This window comes from Nomascus leucogenys, chromosome 24 (genome assembly GCF_006542625.1).
Source record: "Nomascus leucogenys isolate Asia chromosome 24, Asia_NLE_v1, whole genome shotgun sequence".
In the NCBI taxonomy this organism is placed as follows: domain Eukaryota; kingdom Metazoa; phylum Chordata; class Mammalia; order Primates; family Hylobatidae; genus Nomascus; species Nomascus leucogenys.
In genome coordinates, this window is record NC_044404.1 from 10,481,308 (window position 1) to 10,507,487 (window position 26,180).

General features: G+C 50.3%; 2 protein-coding genes across 5 annotated transcripts in view; one reads left to right on the forward strand and one right to left on the reverse strand.

Moving 5' to 3' along the window:
- The first annotated feature begins 200 nt into the window (after positions 1-200).
- The window catches only part of PIK3CD (phosphatidylinositol-4,5-bisphosphate 3-kinase catalytic subunit delta), a 73,561-nt gene continuing 47,581 nt past the window's right edge, over positions 201-26,180 (forward strand). For 3 of the 4 annotated variants that reach the window (XM_030805587.1, XM_030805593.1, XM_030805592.1), the window contains exon 1: positions 201-272. The gene's annotated coding sequence lies outside the window, so the exon portion shown is untranslated. Of the gene's footprint in view, positions 273-1,292; positions 1,339-26,180 lie in introns of those variants that run through there. The other variant, XM_030805590.1, reaches the window with a different exon arrangement.
- On the reverse strand, positions 2,293-2,946 carry LOC100579765 (putative uncharacterized protein PIK3CD-AS1). Its single transcript, XM_030805600.1, is given in 3 exon segments — positions 2,293-2,444; positions 2,447-2,556; positions 2,708-2,946. Coding segments are annotated over 3 exon segments (501 nt in total).

Sequence of the window (26,180 nt, forward strand, 5' to 3'; positions counted from 1 at the left end):
CAGCTTCCAGAGGCACCTGGGATGATGCCCCTCTAGCGGTAGGCGAGCTAGGGGGTGTGGGCGGCGGGGGAAGGCGAGGCCCTGGGGGACCTGTTGTTTTTCCTGTTGCAAGTGAAAAGGAAACAAAGTGGGAAGTGGAGTGTGCGGGCTGGCGGCAGGCGGGGCGCCCCGCCGCGCCCCGCCTCCCTCCCTCGAGGCTCACTCGCGCCCAGCACCGTCGCTCCGAGCGGCCGCGAGCAGAGCCGCCCATCCCTGCCAGCTGCGCCGGGACGGTAAGCGATCGCCGCTGGCTGCGTCAGGGGAGGTGGGAAGAGGACCGTGGCCAGGGGCTTTGGGAGCTGCGGCTGCGCTCGGGGGCGCGGGGCTGGCTGGCGGGCGTCTCTCCGGCACACACAGCCAGTGCGCCCTGGCCCTGGGCGCCTCCCCGCGTCTAGCGAGCCGGGCCTTGGGAGCCCAGGGGGCCAGGCTGCTGGGACCTGGGCGGGGGCTGCCCTAGAGGCCCGGGGCCGTCCCCCGTGGGCCCGCCGAGAGGGGCGTGCGCAGCTTCCCGGCGCCTGCACTGCGCGCCTTGCGCGCCTTGCCCGCCTTGCCCGCCTGGCCCGGCTGCGGGGTTTCGGCTGCGCTCACAGCTGCGGTGCGGCCTCCCGTGCGCCGGCCAAGGCGCGAGGATACTGGAAGCGTTCAGCGCGTGCGCCCGCTCCGAGCGCTGACTAGAGGACCAGGGGCCTCCTCTGTACCGCAGCGGGGTCCACAGAGAGCGCGCTGGCGATGTCGCCCGAGTGCCCTGGCGCGGAGAGAGGGCTGCGCACAGTTCGCCGGCGCCCGGGTCCTGTACACCCTTCCCAGCCTGGGCAAGTGGGGAGCGGGGCTGCAGAAGGGCCGGGGTGGAAGTTTCCGGGGCTTCCTCCCGGCTCGTGGACCCGCGCCCCGCCTCCCGCCTCCCGCCTCCCGCCTCCCGCCTCCCCGTCCCGGGCCGCCCGCGTTGCTCGCCGCGTTTGCTGCAGCGGCGCAGGCGAGATCAGCTCCGGATCTGCGGCCGAGCCGGGGTTACGCCGGCAAAACCGCCCCCAGCTTTGCATTTCCGGACTTTTTTTAAATACTCTTACCCGTAATTCAGCCTGAATGAGGCTTTTTAAAAAAATCGAGTTTCCTGTTTTTATTTAGACTTCCTCATCTGCACCTCCTCCTTTGAGATAGAGAAGAGGGGAACTGGGACGACCTTTCGCGGGCACCAGGATGGGGGCGTTGCGGGGCGGGGAGACGGGGGTCCAGAGAACCGGGGAAGGGCCGCTGGGAGGTCCCGAAAAGTGCGCTCTCGATGGGGCGAGGGTGAAGCAGGTAGGGGCGAGATTTCCGGGGTTGCGGGTGGGGGGCGCCCTGGAGCGGCCAAGGTGCAGGGTCCTCGCGTGGCAGCTTTGGGATTTGCCCAGTTTGCGGATGGAGCGCGGGGCTGATCGGGCAGGTCTCACTTGTGCAGGTGTTCCCTGGAAGGCGGGACCTGCGGATCTTGAACTCCACGAGACTCCGTCAAGGGGGCCTCTTCCCGCCGGTTCCTGAGAAGTCCTACCTCTGAGATGCTGGGCACAGCCGCGCGTGGATGTGGGCGGGTGTGCCGTGGGTTAGAGTGGGAGGGGGCTATTTTTCCTCTCTCAGGGCTCTCGGAGGGGAAGGTTTACTGCTCCCTAGGGACTTTGAAACCAAGGACTAACCCCCTGTTCTCTTCCAGGAGAGTGGGATACCGCCCGGGTGCCTGACAGTGCCTTGTTGTTCTTGTCAATTGAATGGTACCATCGGGACATTACTCGCCAAAGAACTGGTCGTTCTTACCTAGGTGATTTGAGTTGGACAACTGTAGGAGCTGAGTGGTGTTGTCTGCATTTTACAGTTAAGGAAACGAAGGCTCAGAAAAGTTAAATAACTCACCAACCCACAGAGTTTACAAGTAGCTCCTCCAGAATCCCAGCTCTTTCCGACGCCAGTGCGTTTAATCATCTGGGGGTGCCGTTGCTTGCGGGGGAAGGAGAATGTCCTAATAACAATCTTGGGGGGGATTTGGAGGGGACGACTTTTCAGAGAGGCACCCTCTAAGATACCCTTGAGACTCCTCTGTAACACCCGCTGCTGCTATTCACACCCCCTCCCCAATTTGATTGATGTGTTGAGTGGGGCGGAAGGTTCTTTTGGTTGATGAGGCTGCGACCAAACGCAAGGAGATATAAATAGAGCTTTCTCTTTGGCTCTCTTTAGAGCAGAAATGCCAACCCCTTAGCATTTCCATGGCCTGCTGGAGTTTCATTTCTTGATATTAGGATTCCAGCCATCTTGGCTGGTGAGAGGCCTGCTGGCGGCTTCCTGGGCTTGGTCCTCTTTTGGTACTTTCACAGAATGATGGAAGACGCTGGAGTGGGCTGGAGGAGTGCTCTTAAAACCCAGTTGTGGCTGAGACGGTAGCTCATACCTGTCATCCCAGTGCTTTGGGAGGCCCAGACGGGAGGATCACTTGAAGCCAGGAGTTCAAGGTTGCAGTAAGCTATTACAGTGCCACTGCGCTCCAGCCTGGGTGACAGCAAGAGCCCATCTCTGAGAAACATAATACAACAACCCAGTTGCCTGCTCCAGAGACAACTAAGCTAGCCTCCTCTGAGCCCCACTTCCCCCACCCCTCAGCCCCTGTTCAGAAACAGACTACATTGGCCACACTACTCACTTAGATGTTTCTGGAATGAGGGCACGTGCCCCAGAGGTACTCCCGACCACGCAGATGTCCCCTTCTAGCAGGAAAAGCGCGTTTCTGCGTTTCTGCAGCTTCAATCGACGCCGCCAGGTCTTCGCACTAAGCTGTGGGCTCTGTTTCTCCTCTGGTACTATGTTTAGCAAGGATTTCCTGAGATCCCACGGGGGGCCAGGGGCTGTGCTAAGAACAGGGCAGGCAGACTGGGAGGGCATCGGCCCCCGGGGGGCTTACAGGACAGACAGTCCACCAATGGTTGGAGGCCGGTCCCCAGAGCCAGTCTGCTTTCGCACAGAGTGTCTGATGGAATTCATGGGGGTGGGAGTGGGGATGGTGAGAGTCGGTTCCTGCTTCACCTTGTTTTTCTTAAATTGCACAGTGAAAGGGAGAAGTGAATGTGCAACGGATGAAGCAATTCCCCTTTGGCTGGGTTATTTTCAAAACCATTTTTGTGTAGAGAGCAGTTGCCTCCCTCCCTGAGGCCAGCTGCTGGTGTGGGCCTGATAGTGGGGTTTGGGGCCCCAGCAAATGTTTCCTTAACGTGGGACCTTCAGAAGGCTCTTTCAGGTGGGGTGCGGTGGCTCACGCCTGTAATTCCAGCACTTTGGGAGGCCAAGGTGGGCGGATCACTTGAGGTCAGGAGTTCAAGACCATCTTGGCCAACATGGTGAATATCTGTCTCTACGAAAAATGCAAAAAAAATTAGCTGGGCGTGGTGATGAGCACCTGTAATCCCAGCTACTTGGGAGGCAGAGGCAGGAGAATCGCTTCAATCCAGGAGGTGGAGGTTGCAGTGAGCTGAGATTGTGCCACTGCACTCCAGCCTGGGCAACAGAGTGAGACTACATTTCAAAAAAAGAAAAAAAGCTCTTTCAGTCAGGAGGGTGGCTTCAGCTACTCCCCAGGGGACAAGCGTGTTTTTCAGCAAAGCTGTTAGAGAAGATGGTCTAGAAGCAGTACCCCAGGATGGATGAGACAAGGAAGGGCCCTGTCCACTGGAGGATGAGAGAGCCTGGCTTGTTTGAAAGGGAGGAAAATATTGTCATCTTGGTACCGGTGACAGTGTTTCATAAATAGCCAAGGTTGCAAAACGCCACCTCTCTCCCTACAGTTAACGCTAAGACTGAATTGTCTTTAATTTGGTTGGTGGAAATCCCCGGCAATCATATCAGAAATGCTGCCAGTTTCAAGATGGAAAAAATAAAAAACTGAGGAACCCCCCGCCCCCCCTTTTTTTATTGCAGCTAAACACTGTGGCTTGCTGTGGGTCCTACCGAAATAATGGGCCACTCTCCCCTCCCTGAGGGCCAGCACAGTCCCTGGGGCCTGTGAAAGTTCCCCTTCCGGCTGCACTGGCTGGATATGCATAAAACTCCCCTTCCTCCCCAGAAGTCACAACCTTACCACCTCGGATAAGGGTCAGGGCTCCTGGAAATGGGTCCCTTTTCCTATTACTTTCTTTCTTTTTTTTTTTTTTTTTTTTTGAGACGGAGTCTCGCTTTGTCGCCCAGGCTGGAGTGCAATGGTGTGATCTCGGCTCACTGCAACCTCTGCCTCCCAGGTTCAAGCGCTTCTCCCACCTCAGCCTCCTGAGTAGCTAGGATTACAGACATGTGCCACCATGGCCAACTATTTTTAGTATTTTTAGCAGAGACGGTGTTTTGCCATGTTGGCCAGGCTGGTCTCGAACTCCTGACCTCAGGTGATCCGCCCACTTTGGCCTCCCAGAGTGCTAAGATTAAAGGCGTGAGCCACGATGCCCGGCCTTCCTATTACATTCTGAGCACGGGGAGTGATCAGAGTGAAGGGTGTGGCATTTCCAAAGTGGTATTTCAGTTGGCTTCTGTTTCACTCATATTGGGGGAAATTGCTTCCACTTAGAGAAAATGCCGGAAGAGTGGGAGGTGCCAGGAGTAGGGTGGGGGAGGAGGAGACGCAGAAAGGGATGGACCTATTTGGGACTTTTGGTCCTGGAGGGATGCTGTACAGATTAAGTATCCCTTATCCAAAATGCTTGGGACCAGAAATGGGTTGGAGTTTGGATTTTGGAATATTTGCATTATATGCTTAACAACTGAGCATTCCAAATCCAAATATCTGACATCTGAAATGCTCCAAGGAGCTTTGTATTTGATCATGATGGCACTCAAAAATTTCAGATTTTGGAACGTTTTAGATTTCAGATTTGGGATGCTCAACCAGTGTTAAACTCCTGTGGTTGTTGTAACAAATGACCTCAAACTTTGTGGCTTAAAACAACAGAAACGTGCATGCTTATAGTTTCAGCTACTTGGGAGGCTGAGGTGGGAGGATCACTTGTGCCCAGGAGTTTGAGGCTGCAGTGAGCCATGATTGAGCCTGCGAGTAGCTATGGCACTACAACTTGGGCAACATCGCGAGATCCTGTCACTAAAAGAAAACAACAGCAATGGGCCAGGTGTGGTGGCTCACGCGTATAATCCCAGCACTTCAGGAGGCCGAGGCAGGCGGATCATCTGAGGTCAGGAGTTTGAGACCAGCCTGTCCAACATGGTGAAGCCCCGTCTCTACTAAAAATTCAAAAATTAGTCGGGCGTGGTGGCACGTGCCTGTAGTCCCAGCTATTCGGGAGGCTGAGACAGGAGAATTGCTTGAACCCAGGAGGCAGAGGTTGTAGTGAGCTGAGATTGTGCCACTGCACTCCAGCCTGGGTGACAGAGCAAAACTCCATCTCAAAAAAAAAAAAAAAAAAAAAATATATATATATATATATATATATATATTCTCTCACAGTTCTGGAGGCCAGAAGTTAAAAATTAAGGCATCAGCAAGGCCTCGCTCCCTCTGGGGACTGTAGGGGGAGAATCCTTCTTTGCTCTTCCTTCTGGGCGCTCCAGCGTATCTTGGCCTGTGGCTGCATCACTCCAGTCTCTGCCTCCGTCTTCACAAGGGCGTCTCCTCTGTGTGTCTGGGTCTCTGTCTGTCTCTTTTAAGGACACTTCTTGTTGGATTTAGGGCTCCCTCAGATAATTCGGGTAGAAATCATTTCAGGATCCTTAATTTACTTACATCTGCAAAGACCCATTTTCCACATTATTATTTTTCCAGATAATGTCCAGGTCCTGGAGGGTTAAGACCTACCTTTGTGGGGGCCACCATTCAGCCTGCTACAGATAAACAGGAATGTCTTTCTGTATTTTCTGGAGACAGTGGGGAGTGCGGTTATCTTTGCAGGGAAGCCGCCCTGTTCTGCCACTTTCCCCTGGGTAACTTTAGGCAAAGATGTCAGAGTCCCTGGTGGTCTCTGCTGGACCATTGACCCCAGCCTCCTTCCTGCTTCCCATTCCCCAACTTTTATGAACTGGCAGTCCCCACCCCACCCCCAACCTCCTGGGGTCCCAGGAGCAGAAAACTTCTGGAGCTCAGGAGGGGAAATGCTTCTCTTACTTTCCCTCCCCAACAAACTCCTCCCTCTTTATCTTCAGCAACAGTCCCTGCCCTCCACAGCCCATTCCCAGCCCAGGGCTACTCTCTCTCTCTCTGAGATCACACAGCCCCTCACATTTTGAACTTTTGTCTGTTGGGGAGAGGTGGGGGGAGGGCTCAGATGGTGACACAGATGCTGCTCTGTTTCCACCTCTTACCCCAGGACATGGTATGGGGCTGGTGGCACTGGGTGGGGTTTGGGGAGCCCCATTCATCATTGAAGTTTGTAGGAGGGGTGGATAAGGACATGGAAGAACGATTGGGTGAGGTGCTCCAGGGCTCTCTGGAAGGTCTGGGCCCCCCGTTGCATCAGCCACAGTAGAGGCATTGCTCTTTTCTATGTTGGTCATGAAATCTGGAAGAAGTGCTCTCTTATCGATAGAGAAGCATAATCGGCCTTGTTTTTGAAACTTTGGAAAACCATTTATGGCTGGGCATGGTGGTTCATGCTTGTATTCCTAATGCTTTGGGAGGCTAAGGAAGGAGGATCACTTCAGCCTAGGAGTTTGAGACCAGCCTGGGCAATATAGTGAGACCCCCATCTCTGCAAAAAATAAAAATAAATTAGCTGGTTATTGTGATGCACACCTGTAGCCCCAGCTACATGGGAGACTGAGGTGGGAGGATTACTTGAGTCCAGGAGTTTAAGGCTGCATTGAACTATGGTCGCAACACTGCACTCCAGCTTGGGTGACAGAGCGAGACCCTGTCTCAAAAAAAAAAAAAAAAGTCATTTATGTCCAGGTGAGGGTGGGGCTGGGTGAGGTGGTGGTTTTAGGGGGATTGCCACATGGGAGAAAATATACTGTCTTTGGAGTCAGCTGAACTGGGTTTTTTCCCAGCCACTTTTTTTTTTTTTTTTTTTTTTGAGGTGGAGTCTTACTCTGTCGCCCAGGCTGGAGTGTAGTCGTGGGATCTTGGCTCACTGCAACCTCCGCCTCCCAGGTTCAAGCAATTCTCCTGCCTCAGCCTCCCGAGTAGCTGAGATTACAGGCACCTGCCATTATACCTGGCTAATTTTTGTAATTTTAGTAGAGACGGGGTTTCTCCATGTTGGCCAGGCTGGTCTCAAACTCCTGACCTCAGGTGATCCACCCGCCTCGGCCTCCCAAAGTGCTGGGCCTGGCCACCCAGCCACTTTGTATCTGCTGGGTGACCTTGGGCAAATCGCTTAACCCGTCAGAACCTCAGAGTCCAATTGTAACACTGAGACAGCAATACCTACCTGTTAGTCTTGAGGATTTTGTATATTATCCTGTGTAAAGTGCCAGGCACATAGCGATCCGTGCTGTGTCTGCAAAGGAGCTGGTGTGGAGTAGATTAGAAACAGAAGTCATTTATCATCATCCCTCTAGCCCAACACAGCGGTTGCCCATTTGGGTATCCTTTCCATTAACTTCTCTTGGACGTGCGTTTTAACTTAGTTGTAATTATGAGAACACATGGACACAGGGGAACAACACACACTGGGGCTTGTGAGGGTGGGGTAGGGGGTGAGAGAGCATCAGGATAAATAGCTAATGCATGCGGGACTTAATACCTAGGTGATGGGTTGATAGGTTCAGCAAACCACCGTAGCACACATTTACCTATGTAACAAACCTGCACATCCTGCACATGTACCACAGAACTTAAAATAAAAAATAATTTAGTTGGCTGGGCGCGGTGGCTCACGCCTGTAATCCCAGCACTTTGGGAGGCCGAGGCAGGCAGATCACGAGGTCAGGAGATCGAGACCATCCTGGCTAACACGGTGAAACCCCGTCTCTACTAAAAAATACAAAACATTAGTCGGGCGTGGCGGCGTGCGCCTGTAGTCCCAGCTACTCGGGAGGCTGAGGCAGGAGAATGGCGTGAACCCGGGAGGCGGAGCTTGCAGTGAGCTGAGATCGCGCCACTGCACTTCAGCCTGGGCGACAGAGCGAGACTCCGTCTAAAAAAAAAATAATAATATAATTTAGTTGTAATTAGTAGGCATATGCTTTTTATCTTAATTTTCATGTTTTAATTGTAAAATATACATAACATAAAATTTACCATCTTAAGCATTTTTAAGAGTGCAGTTCTGTGGGATTTAGTACATTCACACTATTGTGCAACCGTCACCACCGCCCACCCCCAGGCATTTTTTTCATGTTGCAAAATTGAAATTCTTTTCCCCTTAAACACTAACTCCCCTCTCCTCCCAGCCCTGGCAGCCATTCTGCTGTCTCTGTGCTTTTGACAACTCTAGGTACTGCACATGAGTGGAATCCTACAGTATTTGTCTTTTTATTACTGGCTTCATTAATTTAGCATGCTTTCTTGAAGCTTAATCCATGTGGGGGTATGTATCAGAATTTCTTTCATTTTTAAGGCTGGACATTCTACTGTGTGTAGGTACTACAGTACTCCTTTTTTTTTTTTTTTTGAGACGGAGTCTTTCTCTGTTCCCCAGGCTGGAGTGCAGTGGCGCGATTTCGGCCCACCGCAACCTCCACCTCCTGGGTTCACGCCATTCTCCTGCCTCAGCCTTCCGAGTAGCTGGGACTACAGGCGCCCGCCAACACGCCCGGCTAATTTTTTGTATTTTTAGTAGAGACGGGGTTTCACCGTGTTAGCCAGGATGGTGTCGATCTCCTGACCTCGTGATCCGCCCGCCTCGGCCTCCCAAAGTGCTGGGATTACAGGCTTGAGCCACCACGCCCGGCGTTTTTTGTTTTTTTTTTTTTGAGGGGTCTTGCTCTTTCACCCAGCCTGGAGTGCAGTGGCACGATCTCCGCTCACTGCAGGCTCCGCCCCCCGGGGTTCACGCCATTCTCCTGCCTCAGCCTCCCGCGTAGCTGGGACTACAGGCGCCCACCACCTCGTCCGGCTAATTTTTTTTTTTTGTATTTTTAGTAGAGACAGGGTTTCACCGTGTTAGCCAGGATGGTCTCGATCTCCTGACTTCGTTATCCGCCCGCCTCGGCCTCCCAAAGTGCTGGGATTACAGGCGTGAGCCACCGCGCCTGGCCTTTTTTTTTTTTTTCTTGAGACAGTGTCTTGCTCTGTCACCCAGGCTAGAGTGCAGTGGCGTGATCTCAGCCTCACTGCAACCTCCGCCTCCCTGATTCAAGCAATTCTCCTGCCTCGGCCTCCTGAGTAGCTGGAATTACAGGTATGCACCACCACACCTGGCTAATTTTTGTATTTTTTTGAGGCGGATTTTTGCTCTTGTTGCCCAGGCTGGAGTGCAATGGCGCAATCTCGGCTTACCGCAACCTCCGCCTCCCAGGTTTAAGTGATTTTCCTGCCTCAGCCTCCCGAGTAGCTGGGATTACAGGCATGTGCCACCATGCCCGGCTAGTTTTGTATTTTTAGCAGAGATGGGGTTTCTCCATGTTGGTCAGGCTGGTCTCAAACTCCTGACCTCAAGCGATCTGCTCACCTCGGCCTCCTAAAGTGCTGGAATTATAGGCGTGAGCCACCGCGCCTGGCCAGGACCATGTTCTTTTGTTCCATTCACCTGATGGACCCTTGTGTTGCTCACACTTTATGGCTCTTGTGTATAATGCTGCACTGTGAACATGGGTGGACAGATATCTGTTGAAGTCCCTGCTTTCAGTTCTCTCAGGTATATACCCAAATTGCTGGATCATATGGTAATTCAATTTTTAATTTTTTTGAGCAGCTAGGCATGTGCTTTTGTAGTTTGCTTTTTTTCACTTAACATTGGCTCATTGGCAGTTTTCCACGTTGCTTCATAACCTACGCATCCTTTTTAGTGGCAGTGTAAGTGCCATTGAGCTGCTATTGGGAAGAAAGAAAAAAATTACAGTCATTATACTAGTGTACTCCTCCCTCGGCAAGAATGATAGTCATACCATCGTCCTTCCCACCCTTCTTCCCCAGATCCACCAGGAAAACAGAGGAATAGCACATGGGGATACTCCCTGGTGCCTCCCAGGCTGAGTGTGGGCACACACTCGGGAAGGCAGCTGAGCCACCCCTTCATGCCTTCGTCTCCCCACTTCAGACAGCCAGCCTTTCAGTCGCCAGTTCTACTTTTTTGTTTTTTTTCCATTTTAGCAGTTTTAAGGAAAGTTTGTATATAAGATGACTTTATTCTTGCATCTTGTTAATTATTTCTTCCTTGTATTTGCCCCTTTCATTTCCTACGTGGTGAGATTTGGCTTTCCATTCAAGGATTTTTTCTTTCTTTCTTTTTCTTTCTCTTTCTTTCTTTCTTTTTCTTTCTTTCTCTCTCTCTCTCTCTTTCGTTCGTTCGTTCGTTCTTTTTTTTTGAGACAGAGTCTTGCTCTGTCGCCTAGGCTAGAGTGCAATGGCGTGATCTTGGCTCACTGCAACCTCCACCTCCTAGGTTCCAGCGATTCTCCTGCCTCAGCCTCCCGAGTAGCTGGGATTACAGGCATGCGCCACCACGCCCAGCTAATTTGTGTATTTTTAGTAGAGATGGGGTTTCATCATGTTGGACAGGCTGGTCTTGAACTCCTGACCTCAAGTGGTCCACCTGCTTCAGTTTCCCAAAGTGCTGGGATTACAGGCCTGAGCCACCGCGCGCGGCCAAGGATTTTTCTTTTCTTTTTATTTTTAGGGTCTCATTCTTTTGCCCAGGCTAGAGTGCAGTGGTGCAATCACAGCTCACTGTAGCCTCGACTACATGGGCTCAAGTGATCCTCCTGCCTCAGCCTCTGGAGTAGCTGGGACTGTAGGTGCATGCTACCACGCCTAGCTAATTTAAAACATTTTTTTTTAGTAGAGGCCAGGTGTGGTGACTCACACCTATAATCCCAGCACTTTTGGGTGCCAAGGCGGGTGGATCGCTTAGGATCAGGAGTTGGAGACCAGCATGGCCAACATGGCGAAACCCTGTCTCCACAAAAAAATACAAAAATTGGCTGGGTGCGGTGGCTCACACCTGTAATCCCAGCATTTTGGGAGGCCGAGGCGGACGGATCACGAGGTTAAGAGATCGAGGCATCCTGGCTAACACAGTGAAACCCCGTCTCTATTAAAAATACAAAAAATTAGCCGGGCTTGGTGGCGGGCACCTGTAGTCCCAGCTACTTGGGAGGCTGAAGCAGGAGAATGGTGTGAACCCAGGAGGCGGAGCTTGCAGTGAGCCAAGACTGCACCACTGCACTCCAGCCTGGGTGACAGAGTGAGACTCCGTCTCAAAACAAACAAACAAACAAAAAAATAAATAAAAAGTAGCCGGACATGGTGGTGCATGCCTGTAGTCCCAGCTACTCAGGAGGCTGAGGCAGGAAAATCACTTGAACCCTTAACCAGGGTGGTGGAGGTTGCAGTGAGCCGAGATCATGCCACTGTACTCCACCCTGGGTGACAGAGCGAGACTCGATCTTAAAAAAACATTTTTTTTTTTTTTTTTTTTTTTTTTAGGAGAGACAAGGTCTTGCTATGTTGCCCGGGCTGGTCTCGAACTCCTGAGCTCAAGAGATCCTCTTGTCTTGGCCTTCCAAAGTGCTGGGATTACAGGCGTGAGCTACCACGCCTGGCCTATTCAAGGATCTTTTTGTGGTCATTGTCCAGTGTTAGCCTAATGATAACAGCCTGGCTGGGATGAATGCCAGCGTGGACAGTTGTGCCATTAGACATTTCCCCCTGCATTCGTTCAGTGTAGATGACATATTTCTTCCTTTAAACCTGGACTGCTTTGCCGGTTTGCTGGCCTCTGTGGTGTCCTCACACAGCCTGAACTTAGGCTTCTGCCTCAGCTCTTTGGAAAGAGGGAAAGACATAATCTCTCTTCCTGCGACTATGGGAAAGTACATAGAAATGCCTTTTGTGGTTCTTGCTGTGGTTCTGAGTCACAAAGGTATTGAACTTCATTTTGGCCACTTCGGCTTCGGTGATGGCCACAAAAGGGAAGAGCGGTTCCATTACTTTTTTCTTTTTTCTTTTTTTTTTTTTTGAGACAGCATCTCACTCTTTTTCCCAGGCTGCAGTGAAGTGGCAAGATCTCGGCTCACTGCAACCTCCACCTCCCAGGTTCTAGCAGTTCTCCTGTCTCAGCCATCCAAGGAGCTGGGATTACGGGTGCCCGCCACCATGCCTGGCTAATTTTTGTATTTTTAGTAGAGATGGGGTTTCGCCATGTTGGCCAGGCTGATCTCGAACTCCTGACCTCAGGTGATCCACCTGCCTCGGCCTCCCAAAGTGCTGGGATGACAGGCGTGAGCCACTGCACCTGGCCGCGGTTACATTTCTTTATCAAACTATTGCTCTGCGGAGGCTGTCTCTCTGTCCAGCCCATAGCTGGACGTTATGGGCTGTACAGCGTGTTCTGTGGTCTGAAGAAATGACAGCCATCCAAACCCACACGGTGTCTTCCGTTCTGGTTTGGTTCTGGCACTCTGAGCATTTGCAGTTTCCAATGGGTAAGCAAAGCCCACTCCAAGTCAGCGTCTATTCAAGACCCAGTCGTAAGGCCGGGCGCGGTGGCTCACGCTTGTAATCCCAGCACTTTGGGAGGCCGAGGCGGGCGGATCACGAGGTCAGGAGATCGAGACCACGGTGAAACCCCGTCTCTACTAAAAATACAAAAAATTAGCCGGGCGTGGTGGCGGGCGCCTGTAGTCCCAGCTACTCGGAGAGGCTGAGGCAGGAGAATGGCGTGAACCCGGGAGGCGGAGCTTGCCGTGAGCCGAGATCGCGCCACTGTACTCCAGCCTGGGTGACAGAGCGAGACTCTGTCTCAAAAAAAAAAAAAAAAAAAGACCCAGTCGTAGTCCCCAGGGCTACCAGCCTCAGTCTCACTTGCCAGCTATGTTCAGGGCCTCCCACCAGGGAATCTGCCCCACAGCCCTATGCAGTGTCTGTCTCTCTCACTGGCACACGGAACAGTTCTTCCTGGCATTATGAGCCCGAGAGGGTGCAGAGGAACATGCTAGATCCAGCCCATCTCTGCACCGCTGTGGGCCCATATCCCCTCATTTCACGGACCTAGGTGGCCACCTCAAGGAAGCATGTGGGATATCTACCTGTTGATATCTACCTGTTGATTCTTGTCACCTTCCAAACCTAGAAGGCTCTTCTGATGGGCGTTAAGAGGTCTGACTTTATTATTTTTTATTTTTTATTTTATTTTTTTAATATATTTTTTATTATACTTTAAGTTCTAGGGTACATGTGCACAACATGCAGGTTTGTTACATATGTATACATGTGCCATGTTGGTGTGCTGCACCCATTAACTCGTCATTTACATTAGGTGTATCTCCTAATGCTATCCCTCCCTGCTCCCCCCATCCCAAAACAGGCCCTAGTGTGTGATGTTCCCCTTCCTGTGTCCAAGTGTTCTCAATGTTCAGTTCCCACCTATGAGTGAGAACATGTGGTGTTTGGTTTTTTGTCCTTGCAATAGTTTGCTGAGAATGATGGTTTCCAGCTTCATCCATGTCCCTACAAAGGATATGAACTCATCCTTTTTTATGGCTGCATAGTATTCCATGGTGTATATGTGCCACATTTTCTTAATCCAGTCTATCATTGATGAAGAGGTCCGACTTTAACGTACCCCTCGTTTTCTTTCTTTCTTTGTCCTTTTTTTCTTTTTCTTTATTTTTTTGAGATGGAGTCTCGCTCTGTCGCCCAGGCTGGAGTGCAGTGGCCTATCTCAGCTCACTGCAACCTCCACCTCCCGGGTTCAAGCGATTCTCCTGCCTCAGCCCCCCAAGTAGCTGGGACTACAGGCAGGCATCACCACGCTTGGCTAATTTTTGTATTTTTAGTAGAGACAGGGTTTCACCATGTTGCCCAGGCTGGTCTCGAACTCCTGACCTCAGGTGATCCACCTGCCTTGGCCTCCCAAAGTACTGGGATTACAGGCATGAACCACCGCACCCACCCTACCCCTCATTTTCTATAGGGCTGTGTCCCAAAGAAATATCCATTTAATAGGTCAGGTTTGCATTGCCCTCCTGTCTAAATGTATGGCTAGGCTGTTGATCACCGCCCACAAGGGGAGGGTGAACTGGCACCCAAAGCCCTGCACAGATACAGGGGGTTTTACCACCGTTGAATTCTCCCATCACTGCTGGGAAAACAGCATGCAATTCGGCCCTTAGAGCTGATTTGTTTTTACCATCTTTGATCAAATTGGCATCTTTGCAAACGAGGCATTGTTCACCTTGGAACTGCTAGCCACTACCCCGGCAGCTCTTGTTTGGTCAGGGAGAGCTGTTTGCTGGGCGCTACAGAATCCAACTGGTCGTCATAGTGCCAGAGTCAGTCCTAGGGGAAAAGAGGCTCCCTGCTCATTTGAGTATCTCCTCCTTGCCTTCCCCAGGTAATGCCATCCCGTATAAATGATTTCTGTTTTATTAGGGAACTCTTCTGGGCACTGTCATCCCTGTTAGAGTGTTTCCTTGACATCACCTAAGATGTCCTGGGTATTTCAGTCTTAAGATTATTTTGTGTCCTTCTAGCTGGGTGTGGTGGCTCACACCTGTGATCCTAGCACATTGGGAGGCCAAGATGGGAAGATTGCTAGAGCCCAGGAGTTCGAGACCAGCCTAGGCAACATAAGGGAGACCCTGTCCTACAAAAAATAAAAACAACTAGCTGGGTGTGGTGGTGTGCGCCTGTGATTCCAGCTACTTGGGCAGGAGGATTGCCTGAACAATCAGTGCCTGATTGTGCTGGGATTACAGGCTTCAGCCACCGCGCCCGGCCAAATTTTTTGTATTTTTAGTAGAGATGGGGTTTCACCATGTTGGCTAGGCTGGTCTCGAACTCCTGACCTCAGGTGATCCATCCGCCTCAGCCTCCCAAAGTGCTGGGATTACAAGCGTGAGCCACTATGCCTGGCTTTTGTATTTTTAGTAGAGATGGGGTTTCACCATGTTGGCCAGGCTGGTCTTGAACTCCTGACCTTAGGTGATCCACCCGCCTCAGTCTCCCAAAGTGCTAGGATTAAAGGCATGAGCCACCGCGCCTGGTCTTTTTTTTTTGAGGTGGAGTCTCACTCTGTCACCGAGGCTGGAGTACAGTGGTGTGATCTCGGCTCACTGCAACATCTGCCTCCCGGGTTCAAATGATTCTCCTGCCTCAGCCTCTCGAGTGGCTGGGATTACAGGCACCCACCGGGCTAATTTTTGTATTTTTGTAGAGACAGGGTTTTACTATGTTGGCCAGGCTGGTCTTGAACTGCTGAGCTCAAGTGAACCACCTGCCTTGGCCTCCCAAGTGCTGGGATTATAGGTATGAGCCACCACGCCCGGCCGTATTCAAAGATTTTCTGATTGGCAACTCGTTGAAAAAGTTAAGCTTTGTCTTGAAATCAGTAGAAAGAAATGCTTGAGGTCAGGTGTAGTGGCTCACACCTGAATTCGAGACCAGCCTGGGCAACATGGTGAGACCCTCCCCCGTCTCTACAAAATTCTTTTTTTAATTTTTGTTTATTTACTTATTTATTTTTTGAGGCAGAGTCTCGCTCTGTTGCCCAAGCTGGAGTGCAGTGGTGTGATCTTGACTTACTGCAACCCCTGCATCCCGGGTTCAAGCAATTCTGCCTCAGCCTCCCCAGTAGCTAGGATTACAGGCTTGCGCCACCATGCCTGCTAATTTTTTTTTTTTTCCTGGAGATGGAGTCTTGCTCTATTGCCCAGGCTGGAGTGCAGTGGCGTGATCTCGGCTCACTGCAACCTCTGCCTCCCGGGTTCAAGCAATTCTGCCTCAGCCTCCCCAGTAGCTAGGATTACAGGCTTGCGCCACCATGCCTGCTAATTTTTTTTTTTTTCTGGAGATGGAGTCTTGCTCTGTTGCCCAGGCTGGAGTGCAGTGGTGTGATCTCGGCTTACTGCAACCTCTGCCTCCTGGGTTCAAGTGATTCTCCTGCCTCAGCCTCCGGTAGCTGGGACCACAGGTGCACACCACCATGCCCGGCTAATTTTTTGTATTTTAGTAGATACAGGGTTTCACCATGTTGCCCAGGCTGGTCTTGAACTCCTAAACTCAGGCAATCTGCCCGCCTCAGCCTCCCAAGGTGCTAGGATTACAGGTGTGAGCCACTGTGCCCGGCCTAATTTTTTATATTTAGTAGAGAGGGGATTTCACCATGTTTTCCAAGCTGGTCTCAAACTCCTGAGCTCAGGCAATCTGCCCGCCTCTGCCTCCCAAAGTGCTAGGATTACAGGCATGAGCCACTGCGCCCAGCCAAAAATTGTTTTTAAAAATTAGCTGGGCACAGTGGCATGCACCTGTAATCCCAGCTACTTGGGAGGCTGAGGCGAGAGGATTTTGAGCCCAGGAATTCAAGGTTGCCAAGGGCGATGATCACACCATTGAACTCCAGCCTGGGTGACCAATTTATCCCAGTGACATATGATAGTTTTATAACATCCTTGCCAATATTGAATAATATTGGAAGAATTTTTTTTTTTTTTTGAGACGGAGTCTCTGTTGCCCAGGCTGGAGTGCAGTAGCGCAATCTCGGCTGACTGCAAGCTCCGCCTCCTGGGTTCAAGTGATTCTCCTGCCTCAGCCTCCCAAATAGCTGGGACCACAGTCTTCCGCCACCACGCCCGGCTAATTTTTTTTTTTTTTGTTTGTTTGTTTTTTGGAGACAGAGTCTGGCTCTGTCCCCCGGGCTGGAGTGCCGTGGCACCATCTCGGCTCACTGCAAGCTCCGCCTCCCGGGTTCACGCCATTCTCCTGCCTCAGCCTCCCGAGTAGCTGGGACTACAGGCGCCTGCCACCACGCCCTGCTAATTTTTTTGTATTTTTGGTAGAGACAGGGTTTCACTATGTTGGCCAGGATGGTCTCGAACTCCTGACCTCGTGATCCGCCCACCTCGGCCTCCCAAAGTGCTGGGATTACAGTCGTGAGCCACCGCGCCCAGCCGAAATAATGTTTTGCTAATAGGCTCAGAGGTAATTATTTAAAACGTATCTTTCTTTTCTTTTTCTTTTTTTTTTTTTTAGATAGGGTCTCACTCTGTTGCCCACACAGGAGTGCACTGGAGCAATCACAGCTTATTGCAGCCCTGACCTCCTGGGCTCAAGTGATCCTCCCACCTTAGCCTCCCAAGTAGCTGGGACTACAGGTGCCGCCACCAGGCCTGGCTTATTTTTGTATTGTTTTTTGTAAAGACAGGGTTTCGCCATGTTGCCCAGGATGGTCTGGAACTCCTGGGCTCAAGTGATCTTCCCACCTTGGCCTCCCGAAGTGCTGGGATTATAGGAGTGAGCCACCACGCCTGGTGTAAAACGTAGTTCTTTTATTGCCAGCTAGTTTAAATAGCTTTCTTTCTCTTTACTGGCTGGATGTATATAGCATGAGGTCTGCACTTCCTTAGTTGTCCAGTGAACCAACTCCCCGGGAGTTGGATTCATCTTGAAATTCAGTAATGCAGTAGTTAAACCCATGAACTCTAGTGTTGGATGGATTCAGATTCAAACCATAGCTCTTCCACTTCCCAGCTGTGTGACTTTGAGGTGCCTACTTAACTTCTCTGATCCTCTATTTCCTTGTCTGTAAAATGAACCTTAATGGACCCATTCCTAGGTTTGTCTGAAGGATTAAATAAGGTAAATAGATAGTGAACATCACCTACCACATAATTGGATACTCTGTAAATATTAGCTGTTCTTATTCTTTTTTTTTTTTTTGGTTTGGCAAATACTTTATTTTTATTTCAGTAGTTTTTGGGGTACAGGTGGTTTTTAATTATATGAGTAAGTTCTTTAGTGGTGATTTCTGAGATTTTGATGCACCCATCACCCAAGCAGTATACACTGTACTCAATGTGTAGTCTTTTATCCCTTACCCCTCTCCCATCCTTTCCCTCATTCTTATTATATATTAATATAAATTAACAAGTCTCTGTTCTTCCTCAAGATTGATTTTGTTTTAATCTATAGCAGATTGATTTTTCTGCCCTAGAGGTAGATGGTCCCAGAAGGGGAACTGACAACCTCTTTCTGTCCAAATAGACTGTGTCCTCGGCTGGCTGACTGGATCTGGGTGTGAGCCTCCCTGAGCAAGCCGGTGAACCTATCCCAGGTGGTCTTAGCTCCCTGAGCAGACGAGTAGGGGCTGACGGGGCTGTCTCCAGGACTCTGAGTCTGCTGTGATCCTGCAGCCTCTGTAGCATGAAAATGGGGGCTAAGGACTCACTAATGGTTTTGTTCAAGTCCAGAATTTGTCTTGGTGACTGTTTTGCCGCTCACATCCAGATGACCCTATATGCTGTTTGGGAAACTGAGGCAGCTGGGTGGATTCCTCAGCCATTTCAGGGGACAGAATCTGGAGCTTTGACTCCAGCTTGGGTTGCTGCCCATAATGCCTGCTGTTGAAACCTTTTAATTATTTTTATTTCTAATTAATTTTTTTTTGAGACAGGGTCTTGCTCTGTCACCCAGGGTGCAATGCAGTGGAGCGATCATAGCTCATTGCAGCCTCAATCTCCTGGGTTCAAGTGATCCGCCCACCTAGTAGTTGGGACAACAGGCACATGCCACCACACCTGGGTAATTTTTGTAGCTTTTTGTAGAGATGGAGGTCTCCTTTTGTTGCCCAGGCCTATTCTGAGTCAACATGAGTGACCATGGCCTAAGAAACAGTCTCAACATGTCCTGGGAAAGTGTGCCCAAGATGGTCGGGTTACAGTTTGGTTTTATGCATTTTAGGAAGACAGGAATTGTAGGTAAAATCATAAATCAGTACATGAAAAGTATACATTGGTTCAGGTCTCGAACTCCTGGGCTCAAGCGATCCTTCTGCCTCGGCCTCCCAAAGTGCTGGGATTACGGGCATGAGCCTGCGCCAGACCTCTTAAACCCTTCAGAGTGGCCTTGGCTTTCGTTCTGAGTGGGCTTCAGGGAGCCCTTAAGGGGAGGAGAGGAAAGTCACGCAAACAGGGTGTGCTTGATGCCTGCATTTTCCTCTTTACTGCTGACCTGCTGTTGAGGAGGAAGTTAATAACACCAGTATCTTGGTCTCAAATGAACTACTTCATGAGAATTTTCTTCTAGGAGGAAAAACAAAAACCTCAACTTTCTCCTTACACGTCCTTCTAAAAAATTCCATTAAAAATGTTTTTTGCCAGGCGCAGTGGCTCACGCCTGTAATCCCAACACTTTGGGAGGCCAAAACAGGTGTATTACCTGAGATCAGGAGTTCGAGACCAGCCTGGCCAACATGGTGAAACCCTGTCTCTGCTAAAAATACAAAAATTAGCCAGGTGTGGTGGTGGGTGCCTATAATCCCAGCTACTTGGGAGGCTGAGACAGGAGAATCACTTGAACCTAGGAGGCAGAGGTTGCACTCCAGCCTGGGTGACGAGCAAAATTCCATCTCAAAAAAAAAAAAAAAAGTTCCTCATATTCAGAGCCAAGGAAAGGAGATGTACTCCCAGACCACAACTTCTGTTTCTGATGGTTTCAAGCATCCAGGAGCCATGACCAGGTCATGAATCTTTTTTTCCCTATTGTGTGGTGTGATGAGTATTTGAATAATACAGCCCATCTGCTGTCATTTGGAAACCGGTGATGATGTGTGGTCTATTTTTAAATTGAGTGCAGCACATCTAATATGTGATAGTTTCCTAAGATGTGAATGGCTCCATTTCTCCAGCAGGACTGTGTTTTGAAAATGAATAAAAAGTTAGCTTCAGATTAGCATCAAAAGCAAGAGTTTTAGAATTACAGGCTTCACATCTTGGCTTTGACACTTAACATGTAGGGGACCTTGACAAGGTATTTAAGTTTCTGGGTTCTCATCTGAGAATTAGGATGATAGTACCTCTTTGACTGGATTGTCATAGAGATGTCGTAAAGATTGGAAATAATGAAACACCTGGACCAAGTTATGGGTACCCAAAAAGTTGCAGTTTTTACCATTGGATGAGTGAATCTTTGAGGCCCACACTGTGGTAGGGAATGGATTTTTAAAAAACAATTTGTTTTTTTTTTTTTGAGACGGAGTCTCGCTCTGTCACCGAGGCTGGAGTGCAGTGGTGCGATCTTGGCTCACTGTAGCCTCTGCCTTCCTGGTTCAAGCGGTTCTCATGCCTCAGCCTCCCGAGTAGCTGGGATTACAGGCGCCCACCACCACACCCGGCTAATTTTTGTATTTTTGGTGGAGATGGAGTTTCACCATGTTGGCCAGGCTGGTCTCAAACTTCTTACCTCAAGTGATCTGCCCGTCTCAGCCTCCCAAAGTGCTGGGATTACAGGTGTGAGCCACCGCGTCTGGCCTAAAAATTTATTTATTTAGAAACTGGGGTCTCACTCTACTGTCCAGGCTGGCCTTTTTTTGAGATAAAATCTCACTCTGTCACCCAGGCTGGAGTGCAGTGGTGCAATCATATCTCACTACATCCTTGATCTCCTGGGCTCAAGCGATCTTCCCACTGCAGCCTCCCAAGTAGCCAGGAGTACAGGTTCACGCCATCACACACCACTAATTTTGTATTTCAATGGAAGACAGGGTTTCACCATGTTGCCCAGACTGGTCTCCAACTCCTGGGCCCAAGAGATCCACCCACCTTGGCCTTCCAAAGTGCTGGGATTATAGGTGTGAGCCACCAGGCCTGGCCTGTCCAGGCTGGTCTTGAACTCCTGAGCACAAATGATCCTCCCACCTCAGCCTCTCAAGTAGCTGGGACTATGGGTGAGCCCTGTTCAGCCTGGCTCAGAGTGGATTTTAATGACAGGTGTTCCTGTCATGAGTTCTTGAGGTTTGCAGGGTGTAGTAAGCTTTATTCATCCATTACCTTATTTGATCTTCCCATGAATGACTCAGATGGAATGCACAGAACATGTGTCAATAAATATCCCATTTTGCTTTGTTGCCCAGGCTGCTCTTGAATTCCTGGACTCAAGAGATCCTCCCGCCTCGGCCCCCCAAAGTGCTGGAATTAAGACATGAGCCACTACATCTGGCCTTGTCAGCATTTTCTAGCCTTTCAAGGTAGGAAGGAGCTTGGGTATCTGAGGCAAATACTGCTAGGAGTGAGATCTTGAGCAGGCCATTTTCTTCCTCTCCCAGGATGGTGGCAAGAGCTGCCCCTGGCCCCGCTCAAGGGGCCTGGACTGGAAGGTATGGCAGCTCACAGTGAGGTCTGCCCTCAGGTGACCTTGGCCACAGCAGTGGATTCTGGTGTCACCTGTGAGGCTCACAAGGCAGCACCCCAGGAGCCCATGTGCTGCGGGTTCCCAGGGGGAGTGGGTAGGAGATGGCCGGGCAGCTGGCAGTAACCTTGACCCTGATGGGCCGTGTTTCTCCAACTTTCCCACCATCTCTCCAGCCTAAAGAGATGGGATGTGCAGCTCTTGACCTGCAGCCGCCCACCCCAACTGCGACCTCGCTTTGAAGCTTCAACTTCTATTTTTAATGCTAATGTTAATTTTACATTCGATTCCATGATATATCCATGTTTATTTTACTATAAAGCATATTTTCCCCTAACTTTAGAGTCAAATGGGTGCTCTGGGAAGATGTTTATGTTTTTTCTGTGGCTTCCGCTACTCTCAGCACAGCGACTCCAACCAGAGTTTTAACAATGTGGATTAGGACCAAAGAGGATGATGAACCACTAGACACAATTAGGATGAGAAATGCCGAGATTATTTATTTATTTATTTTTAGAGACAGGGTCTCACTCTGCTCCTAGGCTGGACTGCAGTGGTGCCATCATAGCTCAATGCAGCCTCTAACTCCTGAGCTCAAGTGATCCTCCCGCCTCAGCCTCCTGAGTAGCTCCCAAGTGCACATCGCCATGCCCGGCTAATGTTTTTCATTTTCTGTAGAGACAGGGGTCTTGCTGTGTTGCCCAGGCTGGTCTCCAACTCCTGGGCTCAAGCAATCTTCCCACTTCGGCCTCCCAAAGTGGTGAGATTATAGGTGTGAGCCACCGCGCAGGGTGGAGAAATGAATAGTTTAATAGCACTTTTATCCAATGTGATTTGTTGGTTGAGTAACTGACTTTGGTTCAGGTAGAGAATTATTAAAATGCATTACCTCAAATGTAAACATTTTATTTTATTTTTTTCTGTGGCTGGCCGCACAGAGTCCTATATACCTCTCCAGCAGCACTCACCTGGAGAAGCTGCTATGGATGCCAGCTACTGTTTTTTCTCCCTTCCCAATAAATATTTCATTTTCACTTAAAATATGTCAGTGTACATTGGTTCCCTGATCTGCTCTCAGATGGCCAAGGGCTTATGTTTGAGTAGGCCACAGGTTCATCTTTCTGTATAAGGCGTACATGCAATGTATAATCCACTTTTTTAATCCTACTTTTTTTTTTTTTTTTTTTGAGACAGGGTCTCGCTCTGTCACCTAGGCTGGAGGGCAGTGGTTCGATCACGGTTTTCTGCAGCCTTGACCTCCTGGGCTTAACCCATCTTCCTGCCTCAGCCTCCTAAGTAAGCAGGGATCACACACACCTGGCTAATTTTTTTTTTTTAATTTTTTGAAACAGAGTCTCGCTCTGTCGTCCAGGCTGGAGTGCAATGGTGCGATCTTGGCTCACTGCAACCTCTGCCTCCCCGGTTCAAGCAAACCTCTTGCCTCAGCCTCCCGAGTAGCTAGGATTACAGTCGTGCACAACACCACATCTGGCTAATTTTTGTATTTTAGCAGAGATTGGGTTTCACTATGTTGTTTGGGCTGATCTTGAACTCCTGACTTCAAGTGATCCACCCACCTCGGCCTCTTAAAGTGCTGGGATTACAGGCGTGAGCCACCATGCCTGGCCTCGGCTAATTTTCTTGATTTTTAGTAGAGACGAAGTCTGGCTATGTTGTCTAGGCTGGTCTCGAACTCCTGGGCTCAAGCATTCCTCCCACCTCAGCCTCCCAAAGTGCCAGAATTACAGATGTGAGCCACAGCGCCTGGCCTTCCTTTTACATTTTAATAATTCCTGCTGAGCTTTTACGGTTGTCTTGCCTGGTCTAATTCCATAATTCTACAGGAAGTTTGTTTTATTGGGTGACTTGTCTTTTACTAGGTTTCTGAAGCACTCAGCTTTGTTTTATTCATGGAATCAGCTCTTTTCACACCCTCTTATGTAATAACTACATTATATGATTACGCAGGTAAACAACTGCCATCCGATTGGAGCAGGCATGACGACCTCTGTGGGCATGCAGAGATAGGAAGGAGGGCCCGACTCCATGGTACCCCGGGGGTGGTCAGCATGTAGAGGCCATTGGCCGGGGTGTTTGGTGAGGGGATGGAGAGCACCATTCACCCCTGATTCTGCTAGGTAGGAGTCAGGGTAAGACGTAGGGATCACAGAGCCTGGGCCAGAGGCAGGTTCAACTTAGAAATCTCTCCTGGACTAGGGAAGCCCTCACTCTGAGAATGAGCACACGCTCCAGTAGGGGGCATCATGTAAAGTTTCTTTTCCCGTGGGTCCTGTCAGTAGCATTTGTGCTTAGGAGCTTTGCCGTTTGCCAGCTGAAAGTTGCCATTTTCATTAACCTAGCCTGCCATTTCTGTATCTAATAACAATAACAACAAACACTTTCGTAGTACGTACCCTGTGCCAGGCAGTGTGCTGGGCACTTTGAAAATACGAAGCTTGGCCGGGCGTGGTGGCTCATGCCTGTAATCCCAGCACTTTGGGAGGCCAAGGTGGGTAGATCACCTGAGGTCAGGAGTTCAAGACCAGTCTGACCAATATGGTGAAACCTCATCTCTACTAAAAATACAAAAATTAGCTGGGTGTGGTGGTGGGTGTCTGTAATCTCAGCTATTCGGGAGGCTGAGACAGGAGAATTGCTTGAACCGGAGAGGCGGAGGCTGCAGTGAGCTAAGATCGTGCCACTGTACTCCAGCTTGGGTGACACAGCGAGACTCCGTCTCAAAAAAAAAAAAAAAAAAAAAAGAAAAAGAAAAAAGAAAAGAGAGAAAAATAAAATACTAAGCTAGCCAGACACCGTGGTTCATGCTTGTAATCCCAGCACTTTGGAAGGCTGAAGTGGGCAGATCGCCTGAACTCAGGAGTTTGAGACTAGCCTGGGCGGCATGGCAAAACCCCATCTCTACAAAAAAATACAAAAATTAGCCAGGCATGATGATGCACACCTGTAGTCCCAGCTACACCAGAGGCTGAGATGGGAGGATCTCTGCTTGAGCCTGGGAGGCAGAGGTTGCAGTGAGCCGAGATTGCACCACTGCACTCCAGCCTGGGCGATGTAAAAAAAAAAGAGAGAGAAAGAAAGAAATACTAAGCTAATTAGCCTTATGACAACCCTGTTTGGTAAGCACTACTGTGAATCCCACTTTACAGATGGGGAAACTGAGGCACAGAAAGGGGAAGTAACTTACCTAAGTCTTACCCAGCCAGAAAGTGGCAGAAGCTGCTCCTAACCCTGCACCATGCTGCCTCCAAACGCGGGCTTGTTCCCAGGAAGAAGTGCTGGGCTGGGGGAGGGGAGTCCGGATCCCAGGGAGGAGGACTCAGGAGGCCTCTGGGAGTCAGGCGGCTATGCAGGAGGGGCTTCCTGGCTCTTTTTCACTTGTCCCCTCACCCCCACCCCCCGTCCCCACCTTCCCAGGACTTAGTTGGACTCCCAGGCAGAGTTCCTTGTTTGTTTTTGTTTTGTTTTTTCCTTTTCTTAGAGACAGGGTCTCGCTGTGTCACCCAGGCTGGAGTGCAGTGGTGTGATCATAGTTTACTGCAAGCTCAATCTCTTGGGCTCAAGCGATCCTTCTGCCTCAGCCTCCCGAGTAGCTGGGATTACAGGCGCCCACCACCACGCCCGGCTAATTTTTGTATTTTAGTATACACGGGGTTTCACCATGTTGGCCAGGTTGGTCCCGACTCCTGACCTCGTGATCCACCCGCCTCGGCATCCCAAAGTGCTGGGATTACAGGCGTGAACCACCGCACCCGGCCACACCAAGCTAATTTTTAGATTTTTTGTAGATATGGGGTCTTGCTAAGTTGCCCAGGCTGGTCTCAAAGTCCTGGGCTCAAGTGATCCTCCCGCCTCAGCCCCCCATAGTGCATAAGCCACCATGCCCAGCCTAGTTCCTTGCCCTTGAAGGTCCTTGTGTCTGATGGAGTTGGCGTCTTGGACTCTGATCCTCTACAACAAGAGTAGGCAGAAGGACGCAGCTCTGGTGCCTGGCCCTTCCCCAGTTGGCCTGGGGTGGTGCCCATTCTCCCCAATGCCAGGGGCAAGCAAGGCCTGGCCTCTACAATCTCAATGGCCTCCTTGCCCAACCCCTAGGCCTCTTTTGAGAAGTTGACCTAGGTGTCCTTGAGCTGGCAGTTGATACCATCTGGCTCCAGTGCACTGGCCTGGGAGAGGCAGTGTGGTATGGTGGTAAAGAGCAGGCTCCAGAATAAACCCAAACCCACTTCCTTCCCCGTCACCTCCTTGAGTCCCACTTTCCTCATTCATAAAACTGAATGCCTGCCTTCGGGGCTTGTCACGATGTTCAATGAGAAAATGGACATCAGGTGCCTAGTCATGGGGGCTGGCTGCCGTAGCCCTGAAGATGAGCCTGATGAAAGATGAAGAGGCTGTGCTATGGGACAGAGTCTGAACCGATCCCAGAGGCTCCAGGGGCAGGAGTGGCCCAGAGACCTGCTCTGAGAATGGAAGCAGTGTCACGGGCCCCCTGCCAAGGAGAGAGTGTGACCAGGACAATGACTGGTGGAATGAGGTGTCCAGAGCCCTCTATGTCATCCCCAGGATTTCTTCCTCTTTGGCTCAGAGCTTACAGGGTTGTCTGCAGATCTCATGAGGATAGGTGGAGGAGGACCCCTAAGCTGACAGCCGGGTGGGGAAGGAGGGCCTGAGTGCTGAGTGCCTGGGCAGGTAGCCAGCTGCAGATCTGACCCCAGGAGAATGGGGCGAACTACCACATAGCTGACACTTGACAGGGGGACTGCCATGAGTGTGTGTGTGTTTTGGAAGGGAGGTTGTTTGTTTGTGATTAAGTTGAGGTCAGGACAGAAGAAGGGAAGTGGAATTTGTAGTTTTAAGAGATATTATGTGGCCATCTTAAGATTGC